Genomic DNA, 21,330 nt, shown 5'->3' on the forward strand with positions numbered 1-21,330 from the left:
CAAAAACTACGTTGTGACACAGCTGAGTGCTAAATACATACATAAAACAGCTAGCCTCAAGTCTTCCCTTCTGCCAAGACATGCAAACGGTCAGAATCAGAGAGCAGCTTTTCCTGGGCGATAGCAGAGCGTCTCCTCCCATATCATCTCTCTGATCTTGTCTTCCCCGAGATCATCATCGAAGCCCAGATCAATGGGGCCCTTGGCAGCGGGGTCGAGCAGAGGGTCATACAACTGAGCCATATAAGGGTGCTCTAATGCCTCCGTAGCATTGATTCTCTTTGCCGGATTAAAAACGAGCAACTTCTTCAGCAAGTCGACGGCCAGTGGATTGGCATCGGGGAACATACTGGCGAAGGGAACGCCTGGACTATCCGGGAGCGAGTCGATGTAGTCTCGAATTGGCTGGTAAGTGACGAAGTCGAAATCAGCAGCATCATGGTTAACGCCGAGAGTGTTGAGAATGAGCTCGAGCTGGTGGGCACTGTCAGTGCCCGGAAAGAGAGGTTTGCGGCCGAGTATCGCAGCGAAGATGCATCCAACTGACCACATATCAATGGCAGCGTCGTAGCTATCAGAGCAAACGAGCAACTCCGGCGCACGATACCAACGCGTGACGACGTAGCCGTTCATTCCTTCACCCCTCGGACTTTTAGTGCGAGCCAGTCCGAAATCGCCAATCTTAAGTTCACAATCACTGTTGACCAGAAGGTTCCCTGGCTTCAAGTCCCTGTGAATTACGTTCGCCGAGTGGAGATACTTCAGTCCTCGAAGCAACTGCATGCACAAATGATAATTAAATTCATTGTACCTTAGGCAACATGCATGTAATTAATATTGAATGTGATTCTTCTACTTTAATTTCGTTGTTATATAATTCATACCTGAAAAATGAAGCATTGACACTGCTCGTCGGAAAGTGGCTGAGGTGATCTGATGATTTGCTCCAAATCAGTATCCATGAGCTCAAAGACAAGATAAACGTCGACGAATGATCTCTTGGTGGAAGGCAGCATGATATCCTTCATCTCAATGACGTTTTCGTGCTTGATTTTCCCCAAAAGCTTCATCTCCCGAAGAGTCCTCAGTGCATCGATGCGATCTTCGAAGACATTCCTTATTTTCTTAATGGCGACGTTCTCGCTTGTTTCGCGGTTGATGGATGAGCAAACGACGCCATAAGCGCCTTCTCCAAGGAGCTTCATAGGCGCATACTTGGCATCGATCTCGAAAAGTGTGTTCGAGATGGTGTAAGATCTCATTTCTTCTTTGTTCCCGAAATCGGCGGGGGGATTATTTGATAGCATAGCCATGACCTGTAATCCAATTAAAACAACAAGATATTAGCAGAAATTAAGTCAGAGATTAGGGTTTTCAAGAATATATATAATTAAAGTCGAACGACTTTAATTCAAGTCATAGATATAATTAAAGTCTAACGACTAGGGTTTTCAAGAATATATACCAAGAACACCAAGAAATAACAGAACAAGAACACGTGATGATCCAAGAACTGGATTGTTCTTTCCTTTTTAACATTCGTTGCGTTCTCTGGATCTTTTTTTACATATGCCTTTGCAAAGAACGGAACAAGAAACATGTTCGATGATGGGGAGGATCAAGAATACGATTGAAACGCTCAAATCGCATGTTTCTTTAACTATTAACGCGCACACATCTGTCTCATGGCAAGGCGAATAGTCGACTTACTGGTTACGGCGGCTGCGAGTCGTCGGGATGGTCCGACCGTGGGCAGGAAGACAAGTGGAACGGCGGCGGCGGCAATGGAGTCGAATGGAGTCGAGGAAGGTAGGTAAAATATGGATTCGATTGTGTTTAAATAGGTTTCGTGTTCAAACTCCGCTTTCAGTGACCGCTACATTTTTTAAATTTTATATATTTTTATTAACCTTTTTTTGTACTTTTAAAATTTTTTATAAAATTTTTATAAAATTACATAGATAAATTTAGGAGATTATAAAATGAATTTTTTAAAATGAGTTTTTAGGGTCATCATTTTTATATGAAATACTTAATTAAATAATTAAGTTTATTTATTGATTTGGTTCAGTTAAATTTAGTTTGATTAAAAATTTATTATTATTTACTTTAATGTAGGATTTAAGGTTTAAAATTACGGCGTGCCTTTCCTTTGGTAAAGATTGTAAATTAAATATTCTTTATAAGCTAAATATTAGTAGAGATTCAAATTCATTTAATTACCTCTAAAAAAACTTTTATATTTTATAATGCAAATTTAAACTATAAAATTTTATTTTTTTTAATAAAAAAATATTTATAACTCTATGATCATGCTCGAAAGCAGGCAGATAAAAAGCTGGGGATATGGTGGCTATACTAATTGGTATAGAACGCGTTCTGCTCTGCAAAACAAGTAATGTCAGTACCGAGTCAGGGAAAGGGTCCCAGTGTTGGCCCTTTGATGCTTAACTCAATCGCCGGAAATGTAGAGGAAAGCGGAGCAACAGTAACATTAGCGCAAATTTTATAATTTTTCCAACGAAATTTATTTTTCGACGCTGATTGGCAACGAATTTTGCGATGAAAATATATTTTTTGCGAATTTGCAACGAATTGTTTTCATTTCTATTTTCGTTGCTAATTTACGATGAATTAGTTTTTCGTTGCAAAATCTGTCGTAAATTTGCAACGAATATTATTCGTCCCAAAATTTCGTCCCTAAATTGTAGTTTTTTTGTAGTGAAAGGACTTGTCAGGAAAGTGCCTCTGATACCATACCTTAACAGGGCATGCATATCCCTAACAAGATAGTAGAAGCTTCCATCGTACTATCCGCTTGTTGATCATGCCTCATGTCAGCAACACTATCTCCCAAAAGGATATCGAGAGATATAACAATGGTTTCGCTGCTTGGCCTAGTGGGCTAGCCGCTCGGTCGAGACTCCTCCGCTCTGTCGGCCTCAGAGAGATAACATTGTTCTCGGTGCTTAGCCCAGCGGGGTAGCCGCTCAGGCCGAGACTCCTCCGCTTGCCCATCCCGCTCGGACAAGCTCTTCAGTCTCCTCAATGTCCTACCACTCTGCACTGAGCGTCTGACTGTCTTACCGTAATATCCTGAGTTGGATGGTTGGCCCGTTCAGACACTGATTGACCTGACCGACCATTGTAGTCTCTTACTGATTGGACACTGATTGCCCTGACCGGCCGTTGTAGTCGACCTCCCCTCGAACACTGTAGGCAAGCCTTTTGACACCTTGGCGTTGACCACTTTGACTTTGACCTCCACCTTAGCAATTGACCCATGCCGGGCGGGGCCCCCCTTATCATCGCATCGCATGCCTCCCCCTCAAGTCTAGTCAAAGAAGGTCGCAAGTCCAACTGATTGGACAAGTAGCATCTTTGGTGGCTTCCACGTCTGGTCGAACCTTGCATATGCTCCCAAGTTTCTGATCGGAACAAATGTCTATGTTTCTGATAGACATTATGGACTTCTTCTGCACACTTCATCAAAGTGTTAGATTACTATGAAACTAACTTAACCTACTTTGTCATTCATCAAAACTTGAGTTAGACCGTTAGTGCTAATCGCACCAACAATCTCCCCCCTTTTTGATTCAATGACAACCTGAGTTAAGTTAGTGAAAAATATGCAATTAAACCAAGCAATTATAAGGTTTTTAAGTTAGTCTTATTTGATATTTCGTTGTTTTGTTTTAACTAACTTAAGCCACCTAACCCTCCCCCTTTGACATTCATAAAAAAATAACACAGAAAAATAAGTGATTAAGGAAGTAAAAGACAATGCAACAAAGACTTTAAGGTCAGATTGACTCGAAGGAGTCTAAAGTAGAAAACATAGAATATTTACTTTAAATGTTAGCCTTTAGTTTTTTTTTTCAAAAAATAGCTAAGTTATAAGTAATTAAGTATTTCTATAAGTGATTAAGTATTTCTATACACTTGGTATAATTGTTTGATAAAAATAAAATTATTGAAATTAATCAATAATAAGTAATAAGTAATTTGTTACAAATTTAATAATAGTTAATCATTATCAATAATTTATTTATTAACTTTTATTTTACTTGACTTATTTGATTAAATTTCGTATTAATTGACTTGATATCAATGGATTAAAAATAATAGTTATAATTTATATTTTGTTTTTCATTTACTTAATCTTTAAGTTTTGATTAAGTAACTTAAGTTTCGTTTAATTAGGATTAGCTAAGTTTAGAATTAGTATTAATTTATTAAGGTTCAATTTAAAACAATTGTTAATAATGATAAATTATGATTTAATTACAACGAAGTTAAGATTTTGACTAACGTTAAAATTAAGATTGATTGAGTTAAATTAAGGTTAAGTTTTAAGGTCAGGTCTAATTTAGAGTAAAGTAAATTTTTAAAGTTTTTATTTTAATTATTTACTTATTAATTATTTAATTTAGTTTAGAATTTTAAGTTAATCAAATGTTAATAATTTTATTAGTATTTAGATTTAGTTTAACTTTAAGTTTACTTAAAATGCATTTTTACTTCAATTATTTTACTTATTAATTATTTAATTCAGTTTAGAATTTTAAGTTAATCAAATGTTAATAATTTCATTAGGATTTAGATTTAGTTTAACATGCATTAAGTTTACTTGAAATGCTTTCTAAGTTAAAATAATTTTTTAAGCTAATTTTTAAGTTAAAAAGATTTTTAAAATAATTTTTTAAGTTAAAATAGTTTCTAACAAATTTTTAAGATAATTTTTAAAATAATCTTCAAAATAAAATTTTAAGTTAATAAAATTTTTAAAAAAATAGTTGTAAATAATTTTTAAGTTCAAATAATTTCCAAAATAAATTGTTAAGTTAATTTTCAAAAGGATTTTTTAAAAAGATTTTGAAAAAAAAAATTAAAAGGATTCTTAAAATGATTTTTTAAATAGTTTTTAAATGAATTTTTAAAAGTTTTTATAAAATGATTAAATAATTTTTAAAAGGATTTTTAAAATAATTTTTAAATACATTTTTAAAAGGATTTTTAATAATTTTTAAAGAATTCAAAAAAGATTTTTAAAATTATTTTTTAAAATAATATTTAGAAGATTTTTTTTTAAAAAACGATTTTTAAAAGAATTTTTAAAATAAAAGATTTTTAAAATGATTTTATAAATAATTTTTAAAATATTTTTTAAATAATTTTTAAAATATTTTTTAAATAATTTTTAAAATATTTTTTTTAAAATATTTTAAAATAAATTTTAAAAGAATTTTAACAAGATTTTTAAAATGATTTTAAATAGTTTTAAAGATAATTATTTAAAATAATTTTTAAGTTAAATTATTTTTTAATGTTAAATTAATTTTATAATAATTTTTAAGTTAAATTCATTCTAAAATAATTTTAAGTTAAATTAGTTTTAAAATAAGTTTTTATTAAATTAATTTTAAAATAATTTTTATGTTAAAAAATTAGGTTAAAATAAATTTTAAGTTAAATTAATTTTAAAATAATATATAAGTTAAATTAATTTTAAAATAATTTTTAAGTTAAAATAATTTTTAAGTTAATTTAATTTTAAAATAATATTATGTTAAATTAATTTTAAAATAATTTTTAAGTTAAATTAATTTTAAAATAATTTTTATGTTAAAAAAAATTTAAGTTAAAATAATGTTTAAGTTAATTTAGTTTTAAAATAATGTTTAAGTTAAATTAATTTTAAAATAATTTTTAAGTTAAATTAATTTTAAAATAATTTTTTTTAGTTAAATTAATTTTAAAATAATTTTTAAGTTAAATTAATTTTAAAATATTTTTTATATTAGAAAAAAATTTATGTTAAAATAATTTTAAAGTTAAATTAATTTTAAAATAATTTTTAAGTTTAATTAATTATAAAATAATTTTTATGTTAAAACGAAATTTAAGTTAAAATAATTTTTAAACTAAATTAATTTTAAAATAATTTTTAATTTAAATTTTTTTAAAATAATTTTTAAGTTAAATTAATTTTAAAATATTTTTTTAAGTTAAAGTAAATTTTTAAAATAATTTTTAAATTATAAAGATTTTAAATTTAATTTAAATATAGTTTAATTTAATTTTAATTTGAATTTTATTTTAAATTTATTTTGAATTTTTTAGTCCTTAATCATCTCCTCCGATCTAAATTTTCAACCAGGGAATCTTATAATTTTATGAGATAAATTACGTTCGATTTTACGGTTTGATTTAACTTTGTGTTAGATTCAGGTTTAACTTTGGATTCAACAAATAGACATTGTTTGGATAAACTTCTGGGCTATAGTGAGTCATTTGGATATGGTTAGAGTAACTATGCCTTCGAGGTTTTTCAAATAGTCCTATCCACTGAACTTAATAGAAAATCTTGGTATAACTAGTTAGGAGTTGTAAGAGGTAGCTTCGGTTAGTTCCACTTAGCCAAATGCATCAGGTTGAAGCCATATCTTCCTAGACATGCATAGACAGAGTTTCCCTAATATACTATCATCCAAAATTTCACCAGTACCGTTGGTCAAGTTAAACTGTTGACCCTTTTTAAACTAGTCCTAATACCCTGCCGGGTATGTTAGTTTTTGGTTACACTACCGGGTAAGTTAGTTTTGAAGGTGCCAACTATTCTGGAACCTCCCCTAAATTATTGATTTTTCTTTTATGATTTTTGTATAATTAAAATTAGTTTTAGTTATGATTTAATGTTTAATTTGTAATTTAAGTTTTTAATTTTGAATTAATTAAATTAGTCAAATTGGTCAAATTGTCCTTCTTTAAAAGAGTGTATTTAATATTAAAATTTTCATTCAATCTTAATTTTATTAAGTTAATTGAATTATCTTTTAAAAGATTATTGTTAATGTTTAAGCTTTTATTAATTTTTAAATTCAAATTAATTAGATTGTTTGAGTTATATTTCTTTAAAGTTTTATCCTTTAACTTGTTATTAATTGTTAATTTCGAATTTTCTTTAATATTTAATTTTGAGTTTGTTTAATTTGGTTTTGATTTTAACAGAATGTTTGAATTTATCCTTATATTTTCTTTGTCTTTTATGTTCATGTTATTAGTTAAATTTATTAGATTAGTCTTGTCTTTAAAATTTTCTTGGTTTTGGATAGAATTTTTTAAATTGATATTATCTAGATTATTAAGTATTTTATTAAGGTATTTATTAATTTTATCTAAATCTATTTTCTCATTTTTAAGTTTTAAATTTGAATTTATTTTAATGTTTGAATTGATTATCTTTGAATTTTCACTTAATTTTAGATTTTCTGAATTATTTGAATTGATTTGGTCACTGTTCTGTTTGACCAAGTCAAGGTTGATACTGATTTGATCAAAGTCTTGATTGACTTGATCAGAAACTAGATTAATTTGTGGTTTTGAATTTGAATCATGTAAATTTGGATTATCATGTACCATACTTGGGATAGTCTATCTCTAACGACTCCTCGTGTAGCTTGATCAACTGGATCCAAAACTCATGTGCATTTTTGTACTTTTCTAGTCTGCATAAAACATTATTAGGTAAAATATTACAAATAATTTTACTTACATTTTTGTTCAATTCTGAGTCCCGAGAAAGTTTTCTCAATATCAGCCAACTATCAAAATTTAGATTTCCTAAGAAGCATTCAATTCCTCGCCTCTAGTAGTTGAAATCTTCTTGATTGTATGGTGGTGGTTCGTGATGCTCCGTCATTCTTGAATAGACATTGGTATATACAAAAAATAGACAAGAAACAATTTCCAAGACTTGGTCTTGGGTTAAGCAATGTGGGAGATAAAGAAATATGCGTGAAAGAAATATATATATATATATAAAATAATAAAATATAAAAAAATATTATTACAGTTTTTTTGAAAATGTGATATTTCGTTAATACTGACCAATGGTGAAAAGATGAAAATTAATTTTTCAAAAATGATTTTGGAGGGAAAAATGAAAAGTGTAAGGATATTTTTTAAACTCAAACGATATCTATTTTACTTTTAAAAAGAACCCCCCTTGCTCGATTGGTGGTTGCACCAATTCAAAATGGTACCTGCTATGATACCACTTGTTGGATCGTGAAAGTCGATAGAGGGGGGGGGGGGGTGAATATCGATTTAAAAATTCGAAAAGAAGATCGAGTATGCAGCGGAAAAATCGAAAATGAAACAATGCTAACACAAGTAATTTTTTACTTGGTTCAGAGCCTTGGTCGACTTCTACTCCAAGGTTCGCACTCATCAAGTGCTTTCATTGGGCGATCCACTAGCAATTCGAATAAGTTTTTACAAATTGAAAGTATAGGAATGCTTAAGAAGATTAAATACCGACAATAATTCAGAAAGAAAAGAAAATAGCGTGATGTCGGAGAAGCTTCAGCGTCGTAGGAGCACAACACGGCAGAGCAAGTGTTGGAAGGCTTTGTTGTCAGTTGATTCTTTGCTCCAGGGTGCATGCTCCTTTTATAGGAGGCTCCGGGCGTCCAAATCCCTTTTGAGCGCCTGAAGTGTGATGTAGCCCAGTCTACCATAGTGCTCCACGTGGCGCCGTGCGTCGGGGATAGAATTTGCATTCCGGGCGCCCGAACCACTTTTCTCCAGCAACCAGCAAGAAAATGTTAGTCCAAGGCTTGGGGTGTAAATGAGTCAAGCCGCTTGTGAGCTATTCGAAGCTCGATTCGATAAAAGCTAGTTTGAGCTTGTTTAATGAGACTCGTTAAGATAAAAAAAAAAAAACAAAGCTCAAGCTTCACAATATGTTCGTTAAGCTCATGAATAAATTTTTAAATAAAAAAATAATAGTTTTGATATTGAAATTATAGATTTTACACTCTACTTATGAAAAACATAGACAAATATATTAAATTTATTTATTAGAATAAAATTATAAATTTTAACAAAAATATTATAATTTTTTTAAAATATATAATTCAGTTTTTAATGAATATTTAAATTTATTTTATATTTATTAAACTCGTTTAGGCTCGATAAAAGCTCGAATAAGCTCGTGAGCCATGAATATATTCGTTAAATAAAGCTCGAGCTTGGCTCGCGAGTCAAACTCAAACATCCTAGAGTTCGGCTCGACTCGGCTTGGCTCGATTATACCCCTATCCGAGGTAAAATGCAAAATTACCCTGTAAAAATAAAGTGTTAGCATAATACAGTCATAATAATAAAAAATAGTAATTAGATTCCATCTCACCGAGACCGAAATTTAGTCAAGATCTCAACTTAGAGTTCCGAAATGGTTCTAAGTTGGATTGACGCCTAAGTTCCCTTCCCGAGAATGCGTCCTCACAGTCACTCCCCTCTAGTGACTTATCTTAACTTACCTATCAGACGTCCGGTCAGCCCTTCGACCTGTTTGGACTTCGTGCCAGCTATCAGGTCAGTCCGTCGACCTAGCTAGACTTTGTGCCAGACATCCGGTTAGCCTGTTGACCAATCTGGGCTTCGTGCCAGCTATCAGGTTGACCCGTTGACCTAGCTGGACTTCGTGTCAGACATCCGGTCAGCCCGTCGACCAGTCTGGGCTTCGTGCCAACTATCAGGTCAACCTGTTGACCTAGCTGGACTTCTTCTGCACACTTCGTCAAAGTGTTAGATTACTATGAAACTAATTTAACCTACTTTGTCATTCATCAAAATTTGAGTTAGACCATTAGTGCTAACCACACCAACAAGTGTTGTATATCATGATGTCTTTGGGTTCTTCTCTTTCGTCTATGGAGTAGATTCATTATTTTGGGATTAGGAACTAGTTGTGGTTAAGGGTACGATGTAACAACTCATGTTTACGCCTTTTACCTATTATGTGATATTGACTTGCTCTTGTATCTATTCTATTTGACATGCATGAGAATTGCTCGTGTTTGATTGCCATGTAGATTGAATGTTTAAGTAGGGATTGTAAATCTCGTAGAGAGAGTACTTTAGATCATATACCCGAGGGGCCCTAGTGATAGGGGGTAACCCGTTCATGGACGTTTAGGATATTCCCTTGGAAAGAGAAGCAACTCCTTCATAAGGAAGTAGGAAACCGTACTAAACTTATATCTTTATCTTTATTGCTATTAACTAGTCATGTATTCCTGTGATCTATGACCGAGGTGCCCTTGTGACAAGAGTTAACCATTTCTAAATTTCATAGGGATCATCTCTATTCAACACTTAGAGATAATGACTCTAACTTCTTGATCCGGTGGTAAGGACGGGAGACCCTCGTTGGTGGGAGGTTAACGACACGTGGAAGTCAATGGTCAAGAAGGTCAACCCCAAGGTCGCGCCGAGCGGACAGAGGTCGGGCCGAGCGGAATGGCGGGCCGACCGAGCATCCGGCCGACTGAACATTCGGCCAGGGGTCTCCCAGGCCGAACAAAAGATAGCCCGACCAGGGGTCGGGTTTCCGATGTTCAAGGTAAAAGAGTCTATGGGTCGAGCCACAGGACAATAAGGCGCAATTCCATCCGAGCACATGAGCAGGGCTTCCCCGCCCATACCGAGGTATGCGCATTCCCGGAGGCCATGAGCGCCGAGCGGCTGGTCCGCTCGGCCCGGGAACAGGCAAGAGCGCAAAGGGACAAAAAGGATAGCTGGTAACATCATCCTCGAGACACCTGTCGCCGACAAACAGCATGGTCGACGGCCAGAGGGGACAGAGTATCGTACGGTGGAAGTTTCCATCGTCACATCAGGGATATGCTCGGATGATTGCGGAATTGCGTCAGACATGCTTTTCTGACACAACCCTACTGAGGTATGTTTGGGGAAGCATGCACGCATCGAGAAGCATGCTCGCGCCTCCCCGGGGTCCTATATAAGGACCCCCAGACTTCGACGGAGGTATGTGATTCTCATCACTGTAGCCACAATAGCATTACTTCGTTCCTCCTCTTCTTCACTGCCTTACTTGAGCGTCAGAGGGTCGTCGTCAGGAAACCCCTCCCGGCTCGGCTTCTTTGTAGGTTCATCGGAGGTCTACACCATCATCAGAGGACAGCAGAGAGCGCCACGTCCGCAGCGTCCATCGACTTAGCGCTCGGATAGGATCAAATTGGCGCCGTCTGTGGGAACGCACCTGAATCCGAGCAAAGAAGATGGAAGAAGTTGGACGCCAACTCATGGTGACACTCTCCCCCGAAGAGCTCGACGCACTCATCCAAGCGTGAGCAGCCAAGATAGTCGAGCAACAGCAAAAGGCTCAAGCCGATCGGATAGCGCAACAGGCAACGTCGGCATCAGGTAGTCGGGCGGCACCAGATGACCGGCCGGAGCAGCTCTCAATATGGGGCCAAAACAAAGGGCCGACCGGTACTCAGGTGGAAGCCCCACCCGCCTCGATACCGTTCCATCGGGCTTTATTCCAAACACCCTCGGAAGTCGCGCAAGCCAACCTCGACCGGGGCTCTTCATCCGATGAGGCGCCCCTCCGCGACGCAAGGAAGGGCAAGGCGCCACGGACAGACTCGTCCCCCGAGAGGATCAATAGACAATTCTCCGAGGCCATCCTGCGCGACCCACTACCAAGGCATTACGCGCCCCCGGCGATCGGGGAATACAATGGGACCATCGACCCGGATGACCATCTGGGTAAGTTCGACAACACAGCCACTTTGCATCAATATACAGATGGTGTGAAGTGCCGGGTGTTCCTCACCACCCTCTCGGGATCGGCACAATGATGGTTCCGGAGGCTGCCGGACGGGTCGACCACGAGCTTCAAAGAGTTCCGCACGGCCTTCCTCCATCACTTCGCGAGCAGCAGACGCTACCAGAAGACTAGCGTCAGTCTGTTCGCCATCAAACAAGGCTCAAAGGAGTCGCTCCGAGCCTACATCCAGCGTTTTAACCAGGTGGCCATGGATATCCCGACTGTCACTTCAGAAACTATGATGAACGCGTTCACACAGGGGCTTGTGGACGGAGATTTCTTCCGTTCGCTCATCAGAAAGCCGCCTCGCAGCTACAACCACATGTTGAACAAGGCCAACGAGTACATCAACGTGGAGGAAGCTTAGATGGTGAGGAAAAAGGAAGCACCATCCGAGCCACCAGCTCATGCCGAGCGGAAGCCGCCTTCCAATTATCAACCACCGAGAGGACCCCGCGCAGAGGTAGCCCGTCCTCATCAGCAAGCAAGGCCACATGTCGTTCAATAAGTAGCGGCCGATCGGCCTAAGCCCAGGGGGAAGGTATGGACTCCCATATTTTGTTCACTCCATCAGTCAGTAACTCACAACACCCGCGATTGTCGGAGCCTCCCCCCAATTGCTCATCCTATGCCAAGGAACTATCGCCGCCGATCGCCTTCGCCGGACCGACGACATCAACACCAGAACCCTGGTCGGTGTGTAGAAAGAAGATCCCCCGAGTGACAATATCATCGGCAGCCCAGGACTCAACCTCGGGCATCGCACGAGCGTCCCAGGCCATCCGCTCGGGAGGAAGAAAATAGAAGCAACGTGTCCCGAGGAGAAATTAACATCATCGTTGGTGGACCAACCGGAGGTGACTCCAACAGGGCACGGAAGGCGCATGCAAGGCAGCTCATGATCCATGCGGTTGGCTGCAGTCAGGAGCGGGCGAATGGGCCCGAGATCAGCTTCGGACCTAGGGACCTCGAGGGAGTCGAAGTCCCGCATAATGACGCCCTCATCATCCGAGCGGTAATAGCTAACTACACTATTCACCGCATCTTTATTGACACAGGCAGCTCGGTCAACATAATCTTCCAGAAGGCCTTCGACCAATTGCAAATCGACAGGGCCGAGTTGCTGCCAATGACAACCCCCCTCTACGGGTTCACCGGTAATGAAGTTGTACCGGTCGGACAGGTCCGGCTGGCTATTTCACTGGGAGAGGAGCCGCTCAAAAGGACGCGGACTACTAACTTCATCGTAGTCAACGCTCCCTCCGTGTACAATGTGATCTTAGGGCGACCGGCTCTCAACGAGTTCCGAGCGGTCGTCTCCACCTTCTGCCAGAAAATCAAGTTCCCAGTAGAAGACCAAGTTGGAGAAGTCTGAGGGGATCAATTGGCAGCCCGGCGATGCTACGTAGAGATGGTCCGAGCCGAGGCTAAATCCGCTCGGAAAGTGCCATGAGTCAAGGTAAACGCTATAACCGAAAAGTCACCTTCTCTAGTTTATGAAGAAAAGGAGGAGGTCCAGATCTACCCTACCCAACTGGAGGCCACGACTTTCATAGCATCCGACCTGGAGGCAGGCCAGAAAGAGGAGCTGATCGGATGTCTCCAACGAAACTATGACGTCTTCGCTTGGTCAACTCATGAACTACTGGGGCTCTCGCCGAGCGTAGCACAGCATGAACTCCACGTCCGAACGGACGCTCGGTCGGTGAAGCAGAGGAAGAGGGACTTCAGCGCTGAACAGAATGTCATCATCCGGCTGAAGTTGAGAAACTGCTGGAGGCCGACCACATACGGGAGGTGCAATTCCCGAGCTGGCTCACCAATGTGGTGCTGGTCTCCAAGCCAGGCAACAAATGGAGAGTCTGCATCGACTTCTGAGATCTAAACAAGGCATGCACAAAGGATTTTTATCCTCTACCCGGATCGATCAGCTGGTAGACTACTTCGGGGTGCGAGCTGATATGCATGCTGGATGCATACCAGGGCTACCACCAAGTGCCGCTCGCTCGGGAGGATCAGGACAAAGTGAGCTTCGTTACTGCGGACGGCACCTACTGCTACAACGTGATGTCGTTCGGACTCAAGAACGCTGGGGCTACCTACCAACGACTGATGAACAAAGTATTCCGGGAACAGATCGGGCGCAACCTAGAAGTCTACGTGGATGATATACTAATCAAGTCACTCCGAGCAACCGATCTTTGTACAGACATAGAGGAAACCTTCCGAACACTGAGGAGGTATGGAGTCAAGCTGAATCCCCAAAAATATCTGTTCAGAGCAAAAGGCGGGCGCTTCTTGGGATATATCGTGACCGAGCGGGGCATAGAGGCGAACCCCAGAAAGGTGAAAGCACTGCAAGACATGCCGTCTCCCAGGAATCTGAGGGAAGTGCAATGCCTCACCGGCCGGATAACGGCATTGTCAAGATTCATCTCTAAGACAGCCGATCGGAGCTTGCCATTTTTCAAGATCCTGCGCCGAGCCACCAAGTTCCAATGGGATCAGGAGTGCGACCGAGCGTTCGAAGAGCTAAAAGTCTATCTCAACTCACTACCTGTACTGGCTAAACCAAACGTGGGCGAGCCACTCCGTATATACCTGTCATCAACCGAGCATGCTGTCGGCTCGACACTAGTAAAGGGAGGTGGAGAGGAGCAGCCAGTGTATTTTTTGAGCCACATCTTAAAAGATGTTGAGCCTCGCTATACTGGTCTCGAGAAGCTCGCGTTCGCCCTAGTCCTGGCCGCACGGAGGCTCCGTCCTTATTTCTTGGCGCATACTATCATCGTTATGACAAACATCCCACTAGAAAGAGTACTCCTAAACCCTGAGGAGTCCGAGCGGCTCATTAAGTGGACGACGGAGCTCAGTGAATTCGACATCTAGTATCAACCCCGCTCGGCGATCAAGGCGCAGTCCTTGGCAGATTTTGTAACTGAGGTATAGAATCCCGAGCCCGAGGCTTTGTGGAAAGTATTTGTGGACGGATCGTCCACTCGGCTCGGGAGCGGAATAGGTATTTTACTACTTTCCGCTCAAGAAGAGCGGATGCACCTATCTGTCCATCAGGATTATTGGGCAACAAATAACGAGTCGGAATATGAGGCCCTCATAGCCGGCATACAGGTCGCGCGGCATGTGGGAGCCCACCGAGTGATACTGTACTCTGATTCCCAGTTAGCCGCTCAGCAACTCTCGGGGTCCTTCGAGATAAACAGCGCAAGGCTCCGGCTCTACGTGGAGGCCTCTGAAAAGCTCAGAACTAACTTCATGAGGTTGTCATACAGAAGATCCCCCGAGCCGAGAACCAGTCAGCGGATGAATTAGCCAAGCTTGCTAGCTCAATATCGTCGATCGTCACCCAACAGCCAATTGAGCAGGTGTCCTTGGTGGCGCACATCGACCGGATGGAAGGCCTCACATTCCCGAGCGATTGGAGAACAGCTATAATAGACTTTTTGCGTTCGGAGGCCACGCCGTCCGATCGAGAGGAAGCCCAGCTACTGAGGAGGAGAGTCGGCCGGTTCACACTCATTGGGGGCCAACTTTACAAAAAGGCGTTCTCCCGCTCGCTGCTGAAGTGTGTCAGCTCGGAAGACGCAAAATATATTCTCCAGGAAGTATATCAAGGATCCTGCGGAGGCCATCCGGGCAGACGATCATTGGCTAGGAAGATCCTGCTGGCCGGATACTTCTGGCCAACTCTACAGGAAGACGCCGCTCGGACCGTCGCTACCTGCCTTTCCTGTCAGAAGTTCCACAGCTTCTCCCATAGGCCAACAGAGAAGATGAAGGCGTCTACTGTGTCCTACTCGTTCAACCAATGGGGTATGGATATAGTGGGGCATTTCCCTATGGCGACCGGGCAACGGAAGTTTTTATTAGTTGCGGTCGACTATTTCTCCAAGTGGGTCGAAGACGAACCACTGGCCAAAATAACCGATCAGATGGTCAAAAAGTTCATCTGGCAGCATATAATTTGTCGGTTCGGCATTCCTCGTCGGCTCATTTCAGATAACGGGCGACAATTTGTTGGTCAAGAGCTCGAAGAATGGTGCAAAGGATACGGCATCAAACAACACTTCACTTCCGTGGCGTATCCTCAGAGCAATGGTCAAGCCGAAGTAGCCAATCGGGAGATCCTGCGAATACTTCGGATTCGGCTCGATCACATGGGAGGAAGCTGGGTGGACGAGCTGCCCGGCGTGTTATGGGCCATTCGCACAACCCCAAAAGAGAGAATGGGGGTAACACCGTTCCACTTGGTATATGGGGGCGAAGCGGTCGTCCCAGTCGAGATCGGAGTTGAATCCGATCGGATCCAGAATTACGATGGGGACAACGTCGAGCGGAGACTGCTGGAGTTGGACCTAGTTGACGAAGCACGAGCGAAAGCAGCCGTCCGGCTGATGGCGTACCGGCAAAGAATGAAGCAAATTTACAACAGACGTGTAATTCCCAGAGCATTCCAGGTCGGCCACCTAGTATGGAAGAAGGTGAAGCCGGTCGGTGATGTGAGTAAGATGGCAGCTCCTTGGGCGGGGCCATTCAGAGTCATCGAGAAGCTCCGATCGGATGCATACTATCTGGAAGATGAGGACGGATGGCGGCTAGAACGACCATGGAGCGCAAACCATCTCCAGCCGTACCGAGCGGGGTAAAAGGTGCGCCGATGTAATTTATCTCATGTATGCCTTGTTCGTCTGTATCATTTGGCTGCAAGAGTAAAAACTAAAAAAGACAAAGGATATGGGCATTTGTTGCCGAACGGCAAAACTCCATGAAGACCGTCGAGCGGCGACGTTAAACTCTAGAGTCGGACCGACGACTATAAACCCCCCGGCCTGAAGACCGTCGAGCGACGACGTTAAACTCTAGGGTCGAAGCGGCGACCATAAATATCTCGCTCGGAAGACCGTCGAGCGGCGACGTTAAACTCTAGGGTCAAAGTGGCGACCATAAATATCCCGCTCGGAACACCATCGAGTGGCGACGTTAAACTCTAGGGTCGAAGCGGCGACCATAAATATCCCGCTCGGAAGACCGTCGAGTGGCAACGTTAAACTCTAGGGTCGAAGCGGCGACCATAAATATCCCGCTCGGAAGACCGTCGAGCGACGACGATAAACTTTAGGGTCGAAGCGGCGACCATAAATATCCCGGTCGAAGCGGCGACCATAAATATCCCGCTCGGAAGACCGTCGAGCGGCGACGTTAAACTTTAGGGTCGAAGCGGCGACCATAAATATCCCGCTCGGAAGACCGTCGAGCGGCGACGTTAAACTCTAGAGTCGAACCGGTGACTATAAACCCCCTGACCTGTAGATCGTCAAGCGGTAGCCGGAGGGTCCAGCCTCGGCATCACGTAATCCTAAGGAAACTTATGGAAGAGTGATGGTCCTGTACTCGACTGCCGAGCGGTAACTCGCAAATTGAGAGGCAAAGACTCACATGAGTCAGACAGCTCGACTACACACGACGGTTAGACATGCAACCAAGGAAGGGCCACAGAAGGTTCATTGATTAAACTTAACCGAGCGGCAAGTACAAAAAGTGAAATAGGCCGAACGACCACTATAACCCCCGACTTCACTCTAAGTAATTAAACTCTAGAGTCGGACCGGTGACTATAAACCCCCCGGCTTGAAAATCGTTGAGCGACGACGTTAAACTCTAGAGTCGGACCGGTGACTATAAACCCCCCGGCTTGAAAATCGTTGAGCGACGACGTTAAACTCTAGAGTCGAACCGACGACTGTAAACCCCCCGATTTGAAGACCGTCGAGTGGCAACGTTAAACTCTAAAGTCGGACCAGCGACTATAAACCCCCCGGCCTGAAGACCGTCGAGCGGCGACGTTAAACTCTAGAGTCGGACCGGCGACTATAAACCCCCCGGCCTGAAGACCGTCGAGCGGCGACGTTAAACTCTAGAGTCGAACCGGCGACTATAAACCCCCCGGTCTGAAGACCGTCGAGCGGCGACGTTAAACTCTAGAGTTGAACCGGCGACTATAAACCCCCCGGTCGGAAGACCGTCGAGCGGCGACGTTAAACTCTAGAGTCGGACCGGCGACTATAAACCCCCCGGCTCGAAGACCGTCGAGCGGCGATGTTAAACTCTAGAGTTGAACCGGTTACTATAAACCCCCCGGCTCGAAGAGCGTCGAGCAACGACGTTAAACTCTAGAGTCGGACCGGCGACTATAAACCCCCCCCCGGACGGGACAGCGTCGCGCAGATAGATTGAGGCCCAGCATCTAGGGCCGATGATCAGCCAGCCTTGATCCTAAGGACAGGGAGAAAACAATGGCGTGCGCTTACCAGCACCGACCAACGAAAAACAAACAGAAGTTCTGTGCGGAATGAAGGTCGTTTGACTAAGCGGCGTAGTTGAGAAAAACACTTCTAACGAAAAACTAACAGAAGTTCCGTGCAGAATGAAGGTCGAGCGGTGCAGTTACAAGAAACACTTCACGGAAGAGCAAAAATTGGCATTCCAAAATTACATTTATAAGTTCGCCGATCGGAAGGATTACAGAAAACACTTTATTCTAGATAATTGAAAACATGCTTCGGAATGATGGTGAGAAGCTTCACATGCTTCGTAGCAGGGATGACCACGGATTCGGGGAGCTGACCCTTGGACTTCAGATAGTCCGCCGTGGCGGTGATGGCCAACTCGAAGGCAATAACCATCCGGTCGTAGACCTTCTCAACAAATTCCACCGAGCGGATGTACGTCTGCCTCAAGGTGGCGACACGGGCTGGCTCAGCCTCCTGGTACTCCTTGAAGGCGGCGCGGGAAGCGTCGAGAGCTTCCTGCAAGGCCTTTAAATCATCCCTGAGAGCCGCCGCCTCGACCGAACAACCCTTCTTCTCGCGGTCCAGTAGATCCGCAAGCTCCTTCACCCGCTGCTCCAGAGCCCTCGCCTCAACATTCTTTTTGTCCAGGTCGGCGATGGCTTGGTTCTTCTGATCGGTGGCCAAGCTCATCTTCCGATCAAAGGTCTTGACCTGCTTCTCGTATTGGGCCAGCATGTAGGCCTGATCGGTCGTCTTCTTCCGCTCGGCCTCCAGCAGGTCCTTGGTTTTTGAGAGCTCCTTCTGCAGTTCGGCATAAGAAGGACCTTGAGAAGAAGACGGGCAGCCCAGACTCTTCAGTCTCTTCAGCTCCTCCTCCACCATGGCCAAGCGGTTGGCGACAGCAATGTTTTCCACCCATCTCTGATATACACAGGAATGTTAAAATGCCGACCGAGAAGACTGCATAAAAGAGCATAACTGAGGCTTACCCCTGTGGACTACTGTAGGTGACTGTCAGCCAGTTTGTCGAGCAGTATCATGGCAACACGGGCCTAGGTGTCAGCCCACATCTCAGCAAGGGACCCCTTGATAGTGATCATGTGTTCAGGAGCCGTCGGCTGATCGGACTCGACCATAAATACCTCAGTGGGGAGGTGCAAGGTAGCCTTAATAGTGCGGCGCCGGCCCGGAGTCGTGTGAGCGGACGCCGAGGGATCGAAAGCAGGGCTGGACATCAAGGACGGACATCAAGGACAGAATGCCCGAGCGGCGGACTTGGCGGGGTACAGGGGGAAGAGAGCTGACCGACATCGCTTCAATGGGATCCACAAGCGGATCCAGTTGGGAGGGGGTTCGGTCGGAGGAGAGCGCCTCGACCGACGGCGCTTTGCTGCAGGGAGATGCGGTGCCCGTCCGCTCGGATGCTTGCACTACGGAGGTTGCCGAACGGAGCGGCATCTCAACTCGTCGTTTCTTCAGATTGAGGGGGAGTTCGTCGTCCAGCTCAGAGTCATCCTCCCGAACGGAAGGGCCCTTGCTGGAAGTTGCACCACCAGTCCCTTCCTCAGGTGAAGCTCGAGCGGCCGACTCCCCTGCATTCGCCTCACTCTCACCCTCGTGAGAGCAGACCGGAGCAATGCCCAACTGCTCCATTTCCTTGGCCGCTGCCGCCTCGAGCGCGACCGCTTTTCTCTTCAAGATCCCGAGCAAAACAGACTCCATTACGATGTTCGCTGCAAGGAAAAGAGAAGAAAATCAGTTAGAACTCAAGGCAAATGCACAAGTAAATTTCTCACCGAACCAGCTCGGGAGGGGGGTCCGACCCCGGCTCAAATCGAATATATACATCACTCCTTCAGGTAGGAGCTTGTTGATGTTGAGCTTCAAACCGGCTAGCATATTTGCTACTTGAAGGTAGTCCGGTCGGGTTTTATACCTCTTCAGTTCGGGGAAGGTAGGCGGTCCGACCTGCCATTTAGTGCGGAAAGGGAGCCGCCCGGGAATACGAAGAAAGAAGAAGTTCTCTTTCCAATGTTTGTTGGAAGAGGGCAGTTTATCAAAAAAGACCAAACCAGGCCGAGCCTGAAACAAATAAGTGCCCGGCTCGGGCTGCTTAGGATAGTAGAAATAATAGAAGACTTCCGGGAGGAGGGGAATGTTGTGTATCTTAAATAATACCACAACTCCGCACAAAAGGCGAAAGGTGTTGGGAACTAACTGGGCGAGCGGAATACCAAAGAAGTTGCAAACTTCAACGATGAAGGGGTGGAGAGGAAACCGCAGACCGGCTGTTAATTGGTCGCAGAAAAGACAAAAAGCGTCGCGCGGAGGTTTGTGCGGCCGAGCGGAAGGCGAAGGTAAAATTAATTCAAAATCAGAAGGGATGTCAAAAGCATTAATCAAGCTCTCGGCATCACGCCGATCGAACCACGACTCCATGGTAGTATACCATGGGCCGAGAGCAAGGTCCACGGGCTGGGAAGAGCTAGCTATCGCCGGAACAGTGGAGGAGGCAGAAATCGGGAGAAAACACAAGGGCTTGAGGGAGATGAATGGAACAGTAACCAAAAGGCGAGAACGCGACAAAGAACGCAAAGAAAACACAGAACTGAAGAGAGAAAGGCAAAGAACCTTACAGGAAAGATAAGGATCGAAAGGGCAGGGCAAGGGGTCGCCGGAGTGCCGAAGGATGAGGTCACCGGAGCAAGGAGCGCAGGGAAAAGCTGCTGAGAACTCGAAGGCGAAAGTGCGGCGGAAGAAGGCGACGAAAGCTTTATAAGGATGGGCTCGACTCGCCCGAGCCGTCGGATGCAGGTCACATAACCCGAGGCCCGCATCTAACCGTTCATTTCAAACCGATGAACGTTGCATCGGGTGTAAGGCGGCGGGCGCACGATGACGTCAACTGTTGGTTGCTACTCGGAAAACCTAGAGGTTCCACTGTACAAAAATTTTGTACAAAGATCTGAACCTTTTCCTAGCTACCATGTGTTCTTTTAAATTAAATATTGGATCGTCTGCGGAACTTAACACGTTTGATCCAAAACTTAATCTATTTGTTCTTTTAGGTTTTGACTTGGATCTCCTGCGGAACTTAACACGTTCGACCCAAATCACCTTAAGTTATTAATTCCATTAAATATTAATTTCCATAATTGGTTCCCAGTACTGACGTGGCGAGGCACACGGCCTTCTTGGATATGGGAGCAACCACCGCCGACTAGACAAAACCTTTTATAGAAATCTAATATTTAATTTCCTAAAATAACTTTAGGTTAACCAAAAAGAACAATCAAATCACAAGAAAAAGAAAAAACAAAAGAACACAACATCGAAAAATATATTCGAAATTCTAGAACGTAAGCCTCTTGTATTTGG

The 21,330-nt window shown here is 42.8% G+C and overlaps 1 protein-coding gene across 1 annotated transcript; it reads right to left on the reverse strand.

Moving 5' to 3' along the window:
• Positions 1-96: 96 nt before the first annotated feature.
• Positions 97-1,313, reverse strand: LOC122026496 (mitogen-activated protein kinase 4-like). Its single transcript, XM_042585235.1, has 2 exons — positions 885-1,313; positions 97-777 (listed from the first exon to the last, which is right to left on the reverse strand). The coding sequence occupies exons 1-2, from the start codon at positions 1,311-1,313 to the stop codon at positions 97-99; spliced, it is 1,110 nt and encodes a 369-aa protein (XP_042441169.1).
• Between the last annotated feature and the right edge of the window lie 20,017 nt (positions 1,314-21,330).

This window comes from Zingiber officinale, chromosome 10A (genome assembly GCF_018446385.1).
Source record: "Zingiber officinale cultivar Zhangliang chromosome 10A, Zo_v1.1, whole genome shotgun sequence".
Classification (NCBI taxonomy): Eukaryota; Viridiplantae; Streptophyta; class Magnoliopsida; order Zingiberales; family Zingiberaceae; genus Zingiber; species Zingiber officinale.

Excerpts from the sequence above, each read along its gene's own strand:
- LOC122026496 (XM_042585235.1), bottom strand. The coding sequence starts at position 1,313 with ATGGCTATGCTATCAAATAATCCCCCCGCCGATTTCGGGAACAAAGAA. Across the intron at positions 778-884 it reads GTCAATGCTTCATTTTTCAG|TTGCTTCGAGGACTGAAGTA; the intron begins GTATGAATTATA and ends TTGTGCATGCAG.